The following is a 19605-nucleotide window of genomic DNA, read 5'->3' on the forward strand; positions in this document are numbered from 1 at the left end:
GCGGTTTCCCAAAATGCAAAAGGGGAAGCAGCGGATGGAAGAGGGGGAGAAAAGGACAGAGCTGAAAGGCAGAGAAGGGGAATACAGATCCTGGCAGAAGAGGCAGAGTACGAGTGGGGAAAACAAAAGGAATTAAAATGACCGTAGATGTAGGAGGCATTACAGAGAGAAGGTAACAAACTGGATATCCACCACCAACTTTTCCAAGTGGAGACATAGGGCCTGATCTAACAGGCTAGATCTAGATCTAACACTAACCATAGACAGTGAGCTTTCTGAAAGAAAGTAACAGTTTTGGAGGGAACAGTAGTTCTGTGTATTTCAGTGGCGTAATTTGTAGTGGGAACATACGCTTTTATGAAATGCCTGTCGGGATGAACCCTGAAAAGCTGCCAGTGTGGTGGTTGCACTTTGCCTTCACCCCCAAGCAGTGGTAGGTATTTGGTGGTAATAAAGTTAAGTGGGAGAAATCCATTGTGTAGAAGTGTGTATCTAAAAGAAGAGAATGAGAAGGGAGAAAGTTGAAAACGATCAACAGATTTTATCGTGCTCCCAGCACACCCTATATCTTTTCTCATTTAGAAGCATCTTGATAAGTATTGCAAACCAATGTAATGCCGCACCGTCTTGTAATTTCACAATTCTGTTTTGTTATTGCTTTCCTCCTCTTTAAATTCCAAGATTGCTAGGCAACTCCATGTCTTGGAAATAGCAGTGTATGCATAACACCCTCTCTATCAATACAAGAAATTCCTTTTTAGAGGAAAATATGCCATTTAAAAAGAAGATACATCTCCTAACTTGGTGTTTGGCATTCTTTTTAAGTGACACATTCTGAAGAAATTTCATACTAAAGACTTTGTAAATGCTAATCTGGATGAATTTTAATTTTTACAGTTACCTTTTTTAATAGGCATAACCTTTACTTCTAAAGGCATTGCTGAATCAATATAGAAGAAATGTCGTCCCTAAATGTTTTTCTTCCATATGGTTAATGAAAATTTGTCTTGTTGAATGCTGCAATTATGTTTTCTAAGCCTTGGATTAATAACAGAATAAAAAAAGATAAAGGAACATTAGGTGGTTTTTTTTAAATAACACCGGTAACATTGAGGTTTGAGACACGGAGGATCTGGAATATAAATGTTGCAGGTTTGAACTCAGCCCAGGGATGGAGCTAACCCTAAGAGTACTGTTCTCTAAACCCAAGTGTGGTCCAGACAGTTCAGTGTGTCTGTGTGTTCCAAAAGCTACCATGGACTTTAGGACACAAAAATGCAAGTAAAGGCTATATACAGTGTAATGTTGAAGGATAGGCATGGATATTCTCTCACCATGATCTATCCATATCCATAAATTATTTTGGATCTCTTCTTCAGTAAACAGGAGACTATTGGGGTTTTTTTTTAGAATTAATGTGGATACTGGCAGTGCCCTCATTTCTGGAGTCAAATCTGGGGCATAAACATGTCTGTTACCAAGCATGCACAGTGTTCTGTGTACTGTGTGGGCTCCATCTGTGAAAAACTGCACTGGAATTCAGGCCAGGAATGGTGCCTCCGGTTAAAGGGTGTGATTCTGGTCTGCTCACTGAAGGGAGGTTACACTACGTGAAAATGGGTCTGTCCTTTTCCATCCTTCCGCTATTTGTTATGTGATTAAAATTCTGAGAGGATGTATGGAAAAGTGGTGAAAAATAGCAACAAAAAACCCAAACAAGAGGAAATTTAATGCTGAATACAAGAAATGTATCTTAGCATTCTATAAATCCCTGCCAGCGAGCTCTTAGCCAGGCATATGCAAGAAGGACTTGGCAATGGCACTTGACGGCGCACCGGTCTGATGGATCTTACCTACAGCACTGGATCGTGTACGTATAAAAGGACAGGAAGGACAGCTGTTGGTAGACAATGGGTATATTTTGTCATTGTGATGAACATGGCATCCACTTTCTCATGATTTTGTTTTTGTAGGACAGAAATAAAAATCTGAGAGTAACACAGGAGTCGCTGTTATTTTGAAGAGGAGGAGCAGCAGGAGAGGAAGGATTTTTGTAGTTTTGTAAGCTTTGTAGTTAGGGGCTGCGACACGTGCTGGCTGCCTGAGAAGGAAGGGCTCCTGGTGGGCTTGAAGAGTTTGCGCTGAAGTCTCTCCTGTTGTGGGTTTGCTGCTGTTTGTGCAGAAAATCAGTGCAGGCAAGCCAACACGTGCTGCAACTGCAACGGATACCGATTCCCATCTCTGCGCTGCCACAGTCAATGGGTTGGTTAGAGACCAAGTTATTTCACCTTCTCCTGCCTTATTTCCTGAGTGGCAGAGAAGAGATAGTAATCCATAGTCTGTCTTTTCTGTTTATTCCGTAAACGTGGCAGAACAGGAGCTTTGCTCTCTCTGTGCACTCTGCTTCATAAAGTGAGAGCCTGAGCTGGTAGATGCTACTGTGATAAAAAGGTGATAATTACAGTTTGATTAATTTCCTTCTGCTTTATTTTTCTTGCCCGAACATTGCAGCGTGCACCTCAGAATTAGTTTACAAATATTTCAACTTTTGGTTTCACCAGAGGATCAGACTTGCTAAGAGTAACTAGAGTTTTCTTGCCTGATAAATAAAAGGATTACAGCAATAACTGCTGTCAGTGTTTTTCTCATTTAAACAAATAAAGCTGACAAATGCTGAAGTTCTGCGCAGCTCTGTTATGTTTAGTACATGGAGAGCAATTATTCATCTGCTGCCAGCATTAGTTTGTCTGCAGCTAAAGCATCCAACAGTGCAGAAAGCTTATTAGCATATCAGTACCATAGTCATAATTTTATATTCTGTAAGGTTGTACTGTATAACAAAAGATGATGGTTGTAATTTGCACAATAATTTAAAGGGTTGGACTTGCAGTGCTTATTAGAGTTATACAAGTCACAGGTAAAATGTTGCTCTTGTTTATTACGTGCTTGTTTTTATTTGCATGGATTTTTCGTTCTGTGTCATTTCCTATGAACAACTTTTTTGGCATTTCTTGAGATGCAGAGGGTAGGTGAGTATATTTGTTGATGAAATATAGTGATGATAAGTGAAGAATATATGCCTCTGTTCCCAATAGGTTTGCTTTCTGTAGCTGCTTCTAAAACAAATGAAAATAGGTGTACTTCCTCTATAAACAAAACATAACTTTCCCCAAAGACTGAATGTTCTCCAGAGGTTCCTTCCAACCGCAACAGTTCTGTGATTCTGCTCTTTTGGATGCATTTATTCTGTCTGTTGGCAAATGGGGAGACCTTTAGAAGGACCTGAATTCCTACCCGTCCCATTCTCAGAATGCTGAACCACCAGCTTCTCAAAATCATGTGCTGTTTGTTTGCCTGATTCAAACCACGTTAAATGTTGCTTCAGAAAACATAGGCTGATATATAGATTAATTAAATAATGTGTCAATGAAAGGAAGAGCTGGGCTGGAGAGTATTCTGCCTTAATAAATCTGAAGCTGTAAATGCCTGTATTCACTGGTGACTGCTCAGAATTTTATAGTACCTATGAGCCTAGAAATGGCTTCTGCTTCTCAAAAAAATCATTTTTTTGTTCGGTATCAGTAAAGGTTCTGGCGTCGTTAGCATGGATGCACCAGTCAGCTGTATGCTATGCAGTGCTCGTACCCTTGTTTCTATTTACTGCTTCCAAAAATTCCTAGAGCAGCTCAGAAACGGAGCGAGTTCAGCAGGCAGCGTACCAGAACCGGGGGGGTGAATGGCAGCACTGTCAGCAAGGCTGTAGCTAATGGCGGGTGACAGGGAGCGTTCTCGTCCCCGGGAAGATGCTACTTAGAGGTCATGGTGGGAATGAGCTGGGCATGGGATGGGAGGATAGCTAGAGGTATTCAGGTGCAGCAAGAGGCTGTACCTTGACAGCAGCAGACAGAGCAGCGCTGCGTTCACAGGCAGCGTAGACACGCAGGCAGATGGGACGTGCATGGCGGCACAGAAGCGCATGTCAGCTAATGCTGGGTGAGTGACCGCTGACTGGAGACAGGCCGCCTTAGAAAGGTCAATATTTGTCAAGGACTTAACCATTTTACAGCCTTGTCAAAAAAGTATTTAAGTAGATGAGTTGCAACCTTGTTGGACATGGCTGCAAATGAGCTCGGATTTGGACTCTCTGGAGCTTTGATGCTTTGTAGCTTGATTGAGATCATTCAGGGGCTGCACGCAGCTTGATTTGCCACAGGTAAGTAACAAGACCGTGTGCGTCTGTCAGTGTCATCCAGCATGGTGGGATGCCAAATCTTCAGCCAGTTAAGCCCTGCTGTGTCAGGTCACCAGGACTCAGATGCTCCCTAATGGAACTTACTGTGGCTGCTCTTATCTTTAACCTATAAAGATCACTCTACAAAATGGTTGTATGACTGAGAATCCAAGGATTCATCGCTGTCAGAGCAGCTTGGATGTTTAAATTGAGATGGTGCATTTTCATCATGCATTTTACAGTCAGTATGTCAGCAAGGAGAGCAGTTTCTGACAGAACTGCTGAGTTCCCTGTGCTGGCTTTACTTCGTAATGGCTTGTTTTCACTATGGCAGAAAATAAAGGGATGTTTTGTAAACAGTTTTGTTGAAAACTGCATCAACATCTTTAAAAAAAAACCCCAAAATGCAAATAAAAACAACCATGAAACCGCTGTTTGTTTATTACAGAATGAATAAATATCTGAGTGACTAAAATGATTATTGAGACAACTTAGGAAGCTATCGCAGGTTTGTCCATGTCTTTAGGTATCGTTGTGAAATATGGCAAGCCAAACAGGCTAAATGAAAAGAAGTAAAAATCCCCCTTGCCTGTTGCTGGAAAAGTAGCAAAAATTTTGTATTGCTTTGTGGTATTTAAAGCTTGTCTGACCTTCCCCGCCCCTCGTCACTGAGCATCCCCCGTGGGCCTCATCTCTCCTGTTTAGCAAAGGCGCACATTGACTTCCTAGCGATTGCAGAAGTGAAATACCCAGCTGTTAATGATGCCTGAGATTAAGTGGAAGCCAATTTTTATGGAGTTCAGGTTTAGAAATTTCTTGCTGCTTTATAAACTTCATAGGCATGAAATATTTTAAGATGGAGTTTTCATTCATTTCCAGTGAAGGGAAAATAAGTGTCTTGGGACTGCACAGGAGGAGAAAGAAGAAAGTAGTAGGCATGAATGTTTTCTGTTTTCAAATGAATGTTTTTCTGACTAGCTCTTTCAAGTGATTCCTAATGCCTTTTAACCCGGATTTGGATTATATTTCCTCTCTCCAAGGTTGTCATGCAAAGGTAGTCGCAGATCTGGCAAACATCCCAAGCATATAAAAAAAAGGTGTCAGGTTTACAAGGCTTCTTGATGTCTGAAGGAGCAAATGCTTCAGGTGTGAAGGGCAATGCTGCTAGACTTCACCTGTGCCCAGGAGGGTATTAAAATCATAGCAGGCTGAGAAAAAGCACTGGGCTTTTCCCATCTTTACTCCTGGCTAGCCTTGATTATTCCCTTAGATCCTTTTCTCAGCTCTTTAGGTGTAACTGATTCCTACCTCAGGAAAGAGGTGGGCATTCATTTTGATAAACAACAAGCAAATTTGCAGTAGACAACAACAACACTGCACTGCAGATGAATTTAGCAAGGTTGTACTTTTGGAAACCGTATAAAATAAGCAAGGTATCTGCCTGAAGTTATAAACGCTTCTGTTTGTGAAAGTTAATAAAGGCAAGACTTCAGTTTTGAAGCTGGGTCACTGCTTCCCATAAGGATAAGGTGGCGAAGAGGAGCATCTCCAGTTGTGAGCTGTGAAATGCATTCCTCTCTCTTTTTTTTCCCCTCCTCCTTCCAGACTGTAATGGCTTGAGCTTAGCTTTCTCTGCGCTGCATTATAAGACACAGCTTTTCTCTCCCGTGTGAGGAAATGGCTGTGGATGGAAGTGTGGGAGCAGTGGCTGGTATTGAGTGGGGCATTTGATCATTTCCTCTCATACATGCGCAGTTCTGGCTGTCTGACTTGATTGGGGGCCTACCAGGGTACGTCTGAAAGGTTTTTCAAGGGCGCCGAGATGTTAGATGGGAAGACAATTTTATTGTATATTATGTTATAAAATTCTAGATAAACATTCTGGGTGAAAAAGGCACAACAGACAAGGTTTCTGAGGGAGGTGTCGTATTCTTGCAAAGACCACAGTGGGTGGATAATTTGTGTAACTATGCATTATGACCTACTCAGCTTTTAGAATTTAATTAGTGGCAATATATTATTGTCAAAGTAATTAAAGCTTTGCCTTGATTAAAAATGGAATTGTTTAATTAAAAGAAAAGGTTTGGCTAACCTTAGCTTTATGCCCAAGTAAGATAGCCTGTATCAGCCAATTTTCTGTATCTTTCCCCTTCAGGATTGAAAGTTCGAGAGGTGTTCATCAATGTGACGAGACAGCAGGTGGAAGATTTTCATGGGCCAGAAGATTACTGGTGCCAGTGTGTTGCATGGAGCCATCTAGGGACCTCAAAGAGTAGGAAGGCATCTGTCCGCATAGCTTGTGAGTAATGTTCTGCTATTCTAGGTTTTGTAAAGTACGGAAACATACTGTTCTTTTAGGGTTAAATATAAGCGGATGCTGGTAAGGTACTGCTGTCTTTGTAAGCCCTCCCTATGAGATACTGTAGGAACATCACAGAAAGCATGCCCTGTTGTTTTTTTTTCAGAGCTCCCTTTTACTTTAATGTGGATTGATTGATTTGCATTTATACTCAGAAAGTCTGTTTCAGAGATTCTGGATTGCATATGCACAGTGTCACAACAATGCAATGTAATGAAAAAGGTTAATGCAAATTGAAAATCCCCCGAAAAGTGCCCTTTTGCTCCATGTTGATCACAGGGGTCTAAAAAATATGAAAAACCATTTAACAATGTCTGTCTTTTACACTTTGTATCAAAAAAATGCAAGAATACATTAGAAGCTTTTGGAGCATGGTATTTGAAATCTGGTTTTTGATATTGAAGCATATCATTGGTCATCAGGTATGATAAGCTGTGGGGAAAATGAGATAAAAGTAGGAAAAATTGAATAATTCCAATCAGTAGAGGAAAAACTATCTTCCCTCCTTTCTCTGAGGAAATGAGATGCAAACATCCTAAACAGAACTAAGACTGCTACAGAAATTCCATCATGTCTCTATAGGACTAACCATACGTTGTTTAGAAAAAAATAATTTCAAATGCTGTTCATATAGACATTTATAAGCGCCACTACTGAAGATAACAAAATCATTCATAAGAAAGGTAGGTAGTCTTCCACCTTTTTAACTACGTAGTTCTTCCACTTTTTTAACTATGTAGTTGATGTGAAATCTAGATCAGATGGTTGAATCTGTCATTCAGACAAGTTAAAGCGGCTTAGGAAAAAATTCCCTTCTTGTAACAAGGTGAAAGTATTATTCTTGCACTTCATCCGTGGACTGGAAAATCGGACACCAGGTTCTCAGAGTCAGCCCAGACATTGCATGGGTTGTAAGGAAGAAGTTCCAAGCTCAGCACGTGGTTCCCACGTTGGAGGCCATTACACAGAGGATCAGCCCTTCTTTGTGTGGGAAGACAGCCAACAGCAATCTTCATCACCTTCTGGCTGGTAGGATGATTCCATCTCACTGCCATCCCGGTTGTGACCAAAGGTTACCAGAGGGAGATGGGAAGGATTTGAGGCTGGTGTGTGTTCCCAGGTGCTGACATCTGCTTTTTCATATGCCTTCTGCAAGGCCTTACGCTTTGACTTGGGAGCCAGTTGCATGACCTGTGGAATCCCATGGTGTGACATCCAGCATTAAGGAATTGGGCCCTTAGTAGTTACACTGTGCTGTTAAGCTACTTACAAATGATTCTGTATGCCTGCTGCTTGCCATAATGGGATTAGAAAGGAATTCCACTGTGCCGAGTTGTGAATTATTCAGTTAAAATGTATCTCTTTCTAAGCCGGACCAAACAGGGACAGAGTCATTACCAGTGGCAGTTTTGAAGAAGGCCGTGTGGTTATGGTAGTCGCTGTCACTATTCGCTTAGGGGACATCATTACTTCCTACTTCAAACAAAGGGAGTAACTCTGGTCTTGTGGGCTGACAAATGTTAAGTTTTAAATAACAGCACTGTAGATTGATTGAGAGTTGTGGGGGAGGGGGGTTATTTGGTTTAATCTCTTTTATCATAGAAGACTCATTCCAGAATTTTTAATACAGTGGAGAGCAGAGGACAACCGCTGTCCCCAGATAGGAAATGTTCAGTTTCTCTCTGTTCTTCATATCTGAAATAGTATGCTGTAGTGGTAGAACTCACAATCGACAGATCGTTATTTGAAAGACACAAAAAATGGAAAATGCACTAAATGCCATGACAGCAAGAGGGACATAAAAAAGACAGAACCCAAATACAATTGTTACTATGAGACTGTGGAGATACTCAAAGCCTCATCCAGTTTTTACCTTGCAATTAGATCTGCTACGTTGTTCTAGCAGAACGAGAGCCTGCAGCCATCCTTTTGCAGCGAATTCAGGAAATTACTTTCCCCCAATCTGTTGTGAACCCTTTTCCTTTAAATCACCAGCCCAGGTCTTGAAAGACCTAGGCCCAGGAAACGCTGGCAGCAAGCTGCAAAGAGCTGGGAGAAATGCTTCCTGGACGGAGATGAGGGGCAGGAGGAACGGGCTGGGGAGGCTCAGGCCAGAAACTCGGAATGGTGACTTTATCAGGTAGCGTTCTAGCAGGTATTGGTAAATCTTTTAACAGGATAAGTTAAAATAAACATTTGAGATAAGTAACAGGGCGACGTAACAACTCCTTGATTTTATAAATGACGGATTTTTTTGTTGGCTGATTTAGTTTGAATGTGTAAATATGTGTAAATTCAATTTTTTATTTTACTGCATTAACTGTCATAACATTGAATGAGCTAATAATTCCCCGGTATTGCTAAGCTGCAAAGGACTATTATTCTGAATTGAATTTTTATTGACTTTTCTCCACACTGTGATTTCCCAACCCCATAATATGGCAATATGAGTAAAAATCAGAATGAGCAGAAGCAGGTGGAGCCATGTGTTGGGACTTTTAAACCCATCACTGTGGTACCAGTTCCTCCGCAAACCACATCCCCAGCTGCCATCCATAACTGCAGATATCACATTCACCTCGCGGGCACTCCAGAGAGCGCTCTTCATTTCTGCTTTATCTAATGTACTGAGCGTGGCTGGATGTTCCGCCTGAGAACTGTGTTCCTGTACTGGCCATTTGCTGTGCTACTTTTACTTGAAGCCATGTTTTTTTTTCTGAAAAGAACAACAATTCTTGAGTGCAGAGATGATGGGACTTGTTAGCCGTCCAGGCAGAGAAAATGCATAGCTGCCAACAGCTGTCTGTAACCTGCCCCCGTGAGTTTCCAGGGCTCGCCCGTTCACGGACCTGTGTCATCCTGTCGGTGGGGAACAACCCAGCGACTTCATTTGGGGCATGGATTCCTGACTTAGGGAATAGAGGACTAGCGGTGAGAACGCGCAGGTCCAATTTGTGATAGCATACAGAACCCGTAACTTTGTCACGGCACCTGTCACTGCGATGCACAGCGTGGTGGTGTCGACTTACCTTTTTCCTTTCTTTCCTTTTTTCTTTGTTTTGCACTTAAAGCCTAGAGATTCTGAATTGTAAGTCAAGTCCAAAGCATTACAGCACTTTATATTTCTCTGAAAAAGCAGGTAAGTATTTCTTTATGATAGTGTGGAACGCTGAGAAAATGGGAAGATGGATCTTACTCCGTTGTTCATCCTAATAAAGGCATTTGTAGGCACAACTGCAGCCTAACTGTTAATAAATGACTTTTTAAATAGGGTGCTAGAAAAGATATTGGTTATCTGTGTGGGAAAAAAGCCAACATTAACGAAGAATCATAAAAAGGAGAATACATGCACTGCGTGCATCTTTCTCTAGTGACCAGCTTGCTAAAATAAGTCTTAATGTATTTTATAAAATATATTGAAGTGTAACCGATTTGGAGCCTCTGCTCTTTAAGGGGGTGTATTTCATGAAGTGTAAGCAATGGAGAAAATTAAATCAGTAAATCCACATTGTGGAATTTGAGACACTGTTTGAAGAAAATGAGTATGTCTAATGGAAACATCCTAACTCTCAAAGCACATGTAGTAAGTAACATTCCTTCTGTTTTATTTTCCTTTCACAGCAAGCAAAACTTCATATATTCGCGGGCATATCTGGGTTAGGTCAATGTCAGTGGATACAGGTTTCCTCTGTGTCTGGTCTGGTTTACCCAAATGCTTGTACATAAAAGTGCCGTGGCCGCACCGGTGCGACTCTGAGACAATATGCCCTGTGTCTTATCCCGAATTATTGGCTTGGCCAGGGTATCTGAACTGAAGCAATCTTGTAATCAGCCCATTTGGAACGTGTGGAATTGCTCTCAGTCCTTCCCTTTCTTTCCCTACAGCTTGCAGTATGTAGGCAATCTAAACAAAACATCTAGCTTAGAGCCTTTTCTAAAATACCCTGGCACCCACCTGAAGTAGCAGGTACTAGGAAAATAGTTCACCCAGTCTTGGATTCATTCCGCTGGTTCTGACCGTGCCCTAGCAATACCATGTCGTTGCTGTTGCATTTAATTCCCCCATTTTGGAAAGGCAATGGCTTGAGAGATCGAATGCACAACTGGAACGACGGAGTTTGCGGGTGCTACTATTGATTGTCTCTGTAGTCACGCACAGATCGTTTCTTAAAGGTGGAGAAATGGAAACACGACTAAAGCTGATAGGATCTCTCTGCCCCTGATCTAAAGATGGGAAAGAATTAGTAGCTCTCAGTTGTCCATCGCTTTGTACACAGACCTAAAAGAATATATGGCAAAGCGGTATCGTTGCTCACTTCTGCAGCCTACGTAGTATTGTGTGGGAAGGAATGGCTTTTGGAGGTGTAATGAATTGTTGCGTTAAACTCTGCAGATCTACGGAAGAACTTTGAGCAAGACCCACAAGGGAAGGAGGTTCCTATCGAAGGGATGATCGTTCTCCACTGTCGGCCACCTGAGGGAGTCCCTGCGGCTGAGGTGAGGCTTTGTGCAGTGTCGCTGCTGGTGGCTGGTGAGAAATGGGGAGAGGAGCAAAAAGGGCTTAGCGGCCATGTGGTTTTCAAGGTCCAGCGTTGGTTACAGTGTTCTTCTCTCACAGACTGCTTTAAACATGTGTTTTTTGATTATACGTTTTTAAAAAGTATGGCTTTTCATCAGAATTCAGGAATGTTTGCTGAAAAAATCCTGGTTTTGATACAATTTTCAGGTTTTATGCTTACAAACTGAAAACAGCTTGTTACATATTTTCTCAGAAATTACTTTTCTTGTTGAAAAAGAAAACAAAGGAAAAAAACCTAAAAATATTCTGATAAATTGTTGCTGGAGCGAGAAAATCTGCTGCAAATAATAATTTGGTGTTTTTTTGCTTAGCATTAAACATGCTTTTTGTCAAGAGAGTTGAATCTTAACAGGAAGCTAATGGGGATGCCTTAAAATGATAATAGCCAGACTGTTCTTGGGGGAAGGTGTTCTAAGTGGGTTGTGTTTAAAAACCTGCTAGAGAGGCATTAAAACAAAAAAAAGAAACTCTGATGGTGGAAGCTAGCATGGCATCACACTGTTCTGCCTATCACAAAGCAGACTGGTGGTGGTAGCCTTCAGCCAGTGCTGCCATGGCAAGGCTGAGATCAGCAGTTTAAATCTTAACGCTTGCGTATCTGGGGGAGCTACAGGCACCACGTTCAGGCTGTAGTGTAGGCTCCCCCATAGGGCGAGAGCCCTTTAGTCCTTTTAGTTAAGAAGCAGCGTGTTGGGCGGGTGCAATTGAAAATAGAGAGGAGAAATGCAGCAAACTGGGGTGCAAAAGACACTGAAAATCAGGTAGAAGTGTTAAAAGACCAAACGGAAAATGAGTTAGAAATAAGAACGGTGAGCAGGTGAATTTGTATCTAGGCATGTAATGTGCATTAATCTGTCATTCAAATTGCTGCTGCTACATTCTCCTCAGCTGTGCGTTATATGTACTCTGTTTAGTGTAACTAGAAAAATGGATACTGCATTACAGAGAATTGTCAAAATTATTGAAATGTGTATTCTAGTAAACATACCTATTTTGCAGACAAAACAGACTTTCAAAGGTGTAATTGCCTAAACATCCTTGGTCTGTGAGGGATTCCTTGCCCATACTTTCTGGAGAAGGGATGGTAATCACTGCCTGCAGAGATGCCCCAAAGCCACCAGCTGGCAATCCCAGGGACCTCTTTGTCACAATGTGCACTGCTAAACCAGGTTTTCTGAATGCATATCCCTCCAGATTGCCAGTGTATCCTGTCTCAGACAGAATTGCTATCTCTGTGGTAAAAATTTCCACTTTGCTTATTCCTTTCACACTGGTTCCTCTCGTTCCACAAAACTAGACAGACTTTATAGTAAAACAAGTGAATGTGTTTATTAATAAAATGCCGGAATCAAGTGCAGAGTTATAGGGAAAAGGCTGGAAACAAGCAGTTACAAAGTGAAATGAAGAATGATGTGGCCACTAGTTGACTACAAAATCTCTTTCTTGGCTGTGGGAACATATCTGACCTGCAGTCCTGGTGGTGTGCGTCAGCCTGGGGAGCTGGGAGCCCAGTTTTCATGGAGGAACTCCGCCTTGCCCAGCGCCTCCAAATTCTGGTTGTCTTCCTCTTCCTTCCCCCATTCTCCCTTCCAGACGTGCTGCTCTCGGTCTCTTTCTGTCCAACGTGTAAGCACTAGCAAAGGCTTCCCAGTTCTGGTCAAAGCTGTTTCTTGGATTCAGCTGACTTTCACCCACCACCGTTTTTTTTTTTTTTCCTCTGTTCAGTTGCCTAATATACACTCTCAAATCTTCGTAGCCCTCAAGTACTCCTTGCGTCTTGCGTTACACTGTACGTTCACTGAAGGAACGTTCTTTAATGTGGTAAGGATCCTAGTACCTCCCTTAGGAGATTAGAGTACGTTTTTTGACATTGACTGTTTTCATGGTCTGAAGAGTATGCTACCATGGATGTCAGTTTGGTTTTGTTACTGATTCTAAAAATGTATCGTTTAAAGGTGAGCAAAAAGATTTCAAATGAAAAACTATATAAAATCTATCTGTTTTCTTTGAGACCAAAAGAAACAAATTATGATAGGTATACGTCTACCCAACAAGTACGGTTTGCTGAACTGATTGCATACATTTGACTGTTTTCCAATTTCTGCATAGTTAAATAGCCAAAAATGCTGTCTTTGTTGGAATTCAGCCATTTGGGAAAAAATGGTGATTCTCAGTCAACACTGTTTTGAATTTTACTGAGAATTTTAGAATTATTTGAACTATGCTGCTTTACACTCAACAATTAAACAGGATATCTGTCTTTTATGAAAGTTAGGAATTATATCCAATGAAACACTGACATTTTAATTGCTTTCTACAGATAAAAATTGTAGAGTTCTCAATAAACCCTGATTTACTGATGTTGATTGTAAAATTCTTATTGCTGCTAATAAAGCCTGTAAATCTTAACAGGTCATATTTGCTTTGGACAATAAAATTTCACATAAAGGCTCAGGGTGCAAGGCTAAGTCTATGCGCATCGAGGTAAAGAGTCTACTGGAAATAATTCAGTGTCTTTAGAAACTGGGTACCAGATTCAAATAAATAATGGCCCTGGTTTGTCCCAGTAAGCTTGAGGTTATAAACTCTTTTGGTATTTTGAAGTTAAAGATGACCTGTCCTGTTAAACACGTGGATGAGAAATAACTGAGATAGCCGGTAAGTCTTGCTCCATAATTGTCACGTGCGTACTGAGAAGTGTAGAAGGTTTCAAAACCCAGTGCTGGCAACAAATCTATGGTTCTGATCCAAGAGTTTATTTCATTAGAATTTGGATGAAGCCCTAGATGAAAGCATAAGGCTTGAAATAACTATGGACAAAGAAGCTCGTCTTCTGTTTCATTAGATGCAAAACAGATACTAATTGTGGCATTGTTGTTTTTTTTTTTTTGCTTGGTTGTTTTTTTTTAATCCATACTCTGCATGGACCTGGAAATGCAAACTGAAAATAAAATGGATAGGACACTCCAGCCCCTTTCATGTTACCGTGCCAATATCTGTCTGAATCCCTTGGGAAGATTTTGATGATTCCATCAAGTGCAGAAGTTCAGGAACATTATTTTCCCAAAGAGCACACATTTCCCGTGCTTGCCGTAGTCGCAAGTTAATCTAGCCATTTATTCCTGACAGTGGCTGTGAATGACGGATACAGTCAAACCTCTAATCATGCGATGCAGCTCAATAAGAGGCAGACACTTTACAACTGGAATGAAATTTAAGTCCAGCTCAGTTATTTATGTGAGCCTGCCCCATTACCAAGAACATAAATCTTCATCTCTGGAATTGTTTTTCTGCAGCTTGGAGGTGCTGAAGATTTCTTAAATCTAAGGATAGAAGCATTAAAAGTATAAATGTTCTTGATCTACACCATAGCTTAATCTGAAAAATCCTGTCATTAGTCCTATAAGTGGAAAGCAGGGATATTTTTTAGTGGCGGCTGACAAAAACAGGCTCCTCGGAATTACCAGGAGGGAGAGCCTTTCTTTCCCACTGTTCCTTTCCACATTTCTCGTCACTCCTCAGATATTTTCACCTAAGTGATTTTAGCCACTGCTAATGTTTCCTTGTTTAAAACTGAGTGAGTGGATCTCAGCAGTTCTTGGTAGGCAGAGGTACTTGTTGCTAAATGTATCAGCATTTCCCAGGCGTATTTATGCCATTATGTGCCATCGGTGGCAACCCCTTACCGTGCTTTTGTGCAGGAAAAGGTGTTTAACTGAGCAGCAGCATTAGGGGTCCACATCTGGGAATTCCTGAGCTGTCATCGCAGTCAGCATCTTTGCCGATGATGCCTCTCCATACTAATCCTTTTTTTTAAATTTATTTTTGGGGTGGGACAGCAGGGATGACACAGAGATCGTACAGTGATCAAGACCAAATCTCACACAGAGATCCTCTAGAGAGAATTCCTCTAGATCAAGTTTAGTTTTGCTGGGAGAAACTTCTGTTTCTACCATCTGTTCCAGAATGAGTAAGGCTCCCATATCTCATCACCAGTAGCAAAGAAAATACCCGGATTAAGTTTGCTTATATGCGTTAATTTCCGCACACAATAGGTATAAAAGGAGCTAGGAGAATATGGGTTAAAGGTTTGGATCCATGGTTTAAATGTATCTGAACTGTATATGGCTTAAAACTTTGCGTGTATAAATTAATTTACACATAACGGAAGCTCATGTGACATTGTCAATGCTCCGCGTGCCTATACAGTTCTGTTTTAGTAAATAGTCTTTAAGCTGAATAACACATTCGTGGAAGCAAACAATCGGGGAGGATTACAAATAAAGGCAGGCAATATTCAAATTCAGCTTTAATGTTGTAGAGGCATGAACCAGGAGCACCAAATCCTGCTGAGGCAAGCACTGATTTTAATGCTGCTTTGAAACGCGCTGTACTGTCTTGATTCATTTAGCAGCAAATTTCAGTTGCTTGTGCCAGCTAGGTCTTAAGTAAAAGATCTATAAAGGAGCATCTCTCTAAATCTGCATTTTCTTTCCAAGAATTTGATTACACTCTTCGTGGAGCCAAAGTCCGTCTCTTGTGCATGGAATACTATTGAATGTGTCTGATTTTATTAATAATAAAACCTCGTGTGGCAACAGCAGTCAAGAAAACTGAGTAACTGAGGTATTACCTATGGTTTTACCCTTTCAAATAGTCGAGACAGCCTTAGCAAATTATGAAACCATTTTGAATTCTGTATGGGCGGGACAGGCGCCTACCTCTAAACGTGATACCACCACATACCATCTCTCGGAGCACCGTGGCTCTGCTCCTAGAATGTGCTGCCTTTCCGTTTATGTGCAGGTCCAGCTCGGCTGTCTTCAATCACTCTGTAGCCCACCCTGTATCTCGGTCTCGGCAGCCTTCGGTAGCAGGTTTCCCATCTCCAGAGTTTGCCTTTATGAAGAAAGAAATATGAGAAAATTCTGCACATCTCTGCTTTGGGAGGGTGCTGAGGGTTTGGGGCATTCCGGGTGCATTGCCACAGCAGTAGGAGAGTGAGAAAACCCAACTCCTGACCCTAGACACTCTTGTCATGCGTTCAGATGGCAAGCAAAGCAGAGCTGGTGAGCAGCTGTGCTTGCAGGCATCAGCACCCAATCCAAATAAATTCAGTTTTTATGAGTTAAACATCAAAATAAAAAAGAAAATCCAGCATTTAAGTAGAGCATCTGATAATCCCCTGCTGTGGCAAATGTTGATTTAAATATAACAGAGTCTCTGCTGGCACGGGCTTGATGGGACCAGAGCCATTTCTTTCACTATTGATGCAGAATTGGCCTAGGAAGGAGACAGTTCTGGCTTTCAATCCCCACAACAGATTCTCCCCATAGATATGTTTATTAATTGTGTGCAATAGAGGCCTCATTTAGCTTGGAGTGTATGCAGTGAGGCAGTTGTTGTGTAGTACAGGAATCGGCTAAACTCTGATGGATCCTTGTCTGCTGGTCATTTTTGTTAGGCTGCCCGGTGGGTACCTTGGGCTCGGATCTCTGGACCCGATTTCTGTATTGCTGAGACTGTTTCACTCCACGGCTATCAGAGGAAGTACTTCTGATTTTCCTTGGCATGATGAAAATGAGAGGACAGGGAGGGCTGAGCTCTCCTCTCAGAAAATGTGGAGCTGAATATTGAGTTTGCCAGGGCAACATCTTTAGCCTTGCTGCTGCTGATTATCTGCATCTCTTCACAAGACTAACCGTGTTCGTTATATACAGCTTGTTGTTTTGGGAACATTCTGAAGGAATTTGTGAAGGGAAGAAGGGCTTCACTCTGTTAAAAAGACATTTTTAAAAGCAGTCTATTTGACAGTGACATAATACATGATGCATTTCTCTGAGCTGCATTATCTGCTAGTCTGACTTAGAGTAGCCTCCCTTCACACACAAACTTCTGTTACTAGAAAGAAACCTTTATCGCAGCTTAAACAAGCGCGGGGTCTGGTGCAGAGCAGAGCTTAGCTGAGGTACTGCATGCCCGTTGAGTCACGGTGGCACCTTGGGCTAGCGCAGGGCTACGTGCCGGGCTCTGTGAGCTCAGATAGCCCATTGGTTCATCTCTAAAAACATATCGGAGATCCACAGATTCTTGTCCTAGTGGGCAGCCAGCCCCACGTATGGCTCGCCTCCGCTGCTGTTAAAAGTTCATCGTGTTGTTGAGGGAAAGTGCTTCTCGTATTTGGGTTGTATTATTTTTTTTCTAGTCCACAGTCCTATGTTTTCTGTAGATGTGGTTTGCGCTTGTTTATTGTTGTTGTGTAAGTTTATTTTATTACTGTGCATTATTCCTAGGAAGGCACAGCAGTTACTCACGGTGCGCTCCTTTGTCGCACGCTAAGAAAGTATTACGCTGGGTTTAGATGACTTCTAGAGCATATCCTTAACCTATAGCCTGGCATAAAATATACTCGGCATTCAGCTTTAGCCAAGGCTCTTAAGTCCTGCGTGTGGCTTATAAATGGCTACAGTTCAGCCTTGAAAATGTGAAATGAAGACTGGCGGGAGCCAATGAGGCATAGCTTAGCCCGTTTAAAGAAGTGTTGCATGGTGCCTGATGGAGTTCAGTAGTCTCTGTTTACTTCCCCACCCCTGCTTCTCAAGTTCTCAGGCATTTTCTCTTCGTTCATCCCAATCCTGGAAAAAGGTTGACCAAGAGGCAACTGTGCAGTCCATCGTGGGATCGCGCAAGTAGTGGTACGCTGAAGTCAGAGCTCCAGTGTGCGGTTCAGTCAACAAGCGGCATAGATTGATTTTGCTTTCTGTTCATGTAATTCTGATTTTTTTAAGCAGTGCTCCATTTTATAGAGTATAGCATATAAGGCCTTTTGTTTCTTCTCCTAGACATCTTCTCAAGTGAATTTCCTGACATATTCTTTCCTTATCTTCTCAGCTGACCTTTACTTTTCCTCTTTCTTTAAATAGTTTCTCTCTAGTCTGTGTTCTCTTCAGTTTCTTGAAACTCTTCTTTTTGGGGGTGGGGGGGGGAAGGCATCAAAAATAGATCCTCCTTTTTGCTGCTTTTGACAAGCTTGCTGCTCTTTGTGTGTATGCCAAGTATTAGCATTTTCAGTCTCTCCTTCATTCTCTTTAATACTTTCTCCTCCTTCCTCCTTCTGCATTTAAATAATTCTTCTCTAAGTCACGTACTCTTTGAGGCCCATTGTCTTTTGCTCACCTTCAGCATAAAGCTGGCTTCCCCTGGGCCACTTATGGGGATAAAAGAGCATTTGTGTGGTTCAGATGGCAGGGCTAGGAAACTGAAGTGGGATTTTGCGCTTGATGCCATGTCTCGTCTGATGATAAGAGTTTTAGATGCTACCACGTTATCTAAGATTCTGTAACCCTTTGTATGTAGGTTCACAAAGATGTTTAAAGGAGTTAAACACAGCTGGGTCCCTAAGCCAGCCAGCCAGGCTAGGTCCCCCAGCTGCTTTTTTACAAACCTCAGCTTTAAATCGATACACAAAGTGCAAAGCAACGGAGAGGCAAGCTGCGAGTTTCTAAATAGGTATTAAGCCCTCATCCTTGAGAAGCACGTGTTGTACTGCTCTTTTCTATGTATTTCAGTCCCACCATTAACATGATACAGTGCTGTTCATAGCTATTACCTTGACTATATAAAGCAACTTTGGTAAGATTTCATATCCATACTGCTGGCGGGTTGGTAACCCTAATCAAACCTTAGTGTTTTCCTGTACTCTTGCCAAAGGATATTTTTCTTTCTATTAATTTTAAGAACATACTGAGCACAGGAGTCACTGCCTCTCAGTGACACAATCGCTTACTTTCAACATGAAACAATGAAGAATGCGGATAACTTGATTCTGTCATTTGATGCAGCTCTGTACCAGCTTAGGTGTAGCATCTGGCATCAATATGACTAATAGATCCTGGTGGTTTGCGACAGAGTCAGCAAACAGAATAAATTATAACATCCTCTCTAGTTCACTGATGGTAATTCCTTCTTACTGTCTGATTCTTGATAGTCATGATGTTGCACTCCATGACTGTTGTCAAACCAGTCTTGCACTGTAACCTGGAAAATACTCAGTCGATATCCATTTAATTAAGGTTAGGATAATCTCTGTTCTGCATGTTCTACCTTATTAGTGCTTCAGGGAGTGAAATATTAATTATTTTCTGTACAGGAGCAAAAAAAGTGCTTGCTTTTGTAGCTAGTAATCTTTTTAGACAACTAGTTTTAAGCTCCTTTCACTATTTTGGACAGGTGGCGCGGTATGTCGGAGGCATATTACTACTGAATCTCCCACCAGTGACAAAAGGGCTTTAAATTTCTCAAGTTGCTGTAGGTTATTCCTGTTTAATTCAGTGGACTTGATAATCAGGTTTTAAAATGTTTCTTTAATTGGAGAGTGAGCTTCCGTATTCTGTGCTGGTATTAACCATCAGTAGGAGTTTCTATCACCTTCTTGTG

At 41.6% G+C, this 19605-nt stretch overlaps 1 protein-coding gene across 1 annotated transcript in view; it reads left to right on the forward strand.

The window, feature by feature from the left end:
* Positions 1-19605, forward strand: part of LOC309602178 (netrin receptor UNC5D) — a gene marked incomplete at both ends in the record, with an annotated part of 167305 nt that overhangs the window by 82024 nt on the left and 65676 nt on the right. Inside the window, 2 exons of the mRNA XM_082335565.1 lie at positions 6387-6530; positions 10984-11087. Of these exons, the coding sequence (XP_082191691.1) occupies positions 6387-6530; positions 10984-11087 (248 nt within the window). The remainder of the gene's footprint in view (positions 1-6386; positions 6531-10983; positions 11088-19605) is intronic.

The sequence above is a fragment of the Platalea leucorodia genome (genome assembly GCF_965183815.1).
Source record: "Platalea leucorodia genome assembly, chromosome: Z".
Lineage (NCBI taxonomy): Eukaryota > Metazoa > Chordata > Aves > Pelecaniformes > Threskiornithidae > Platalea > Platalea leucorodia.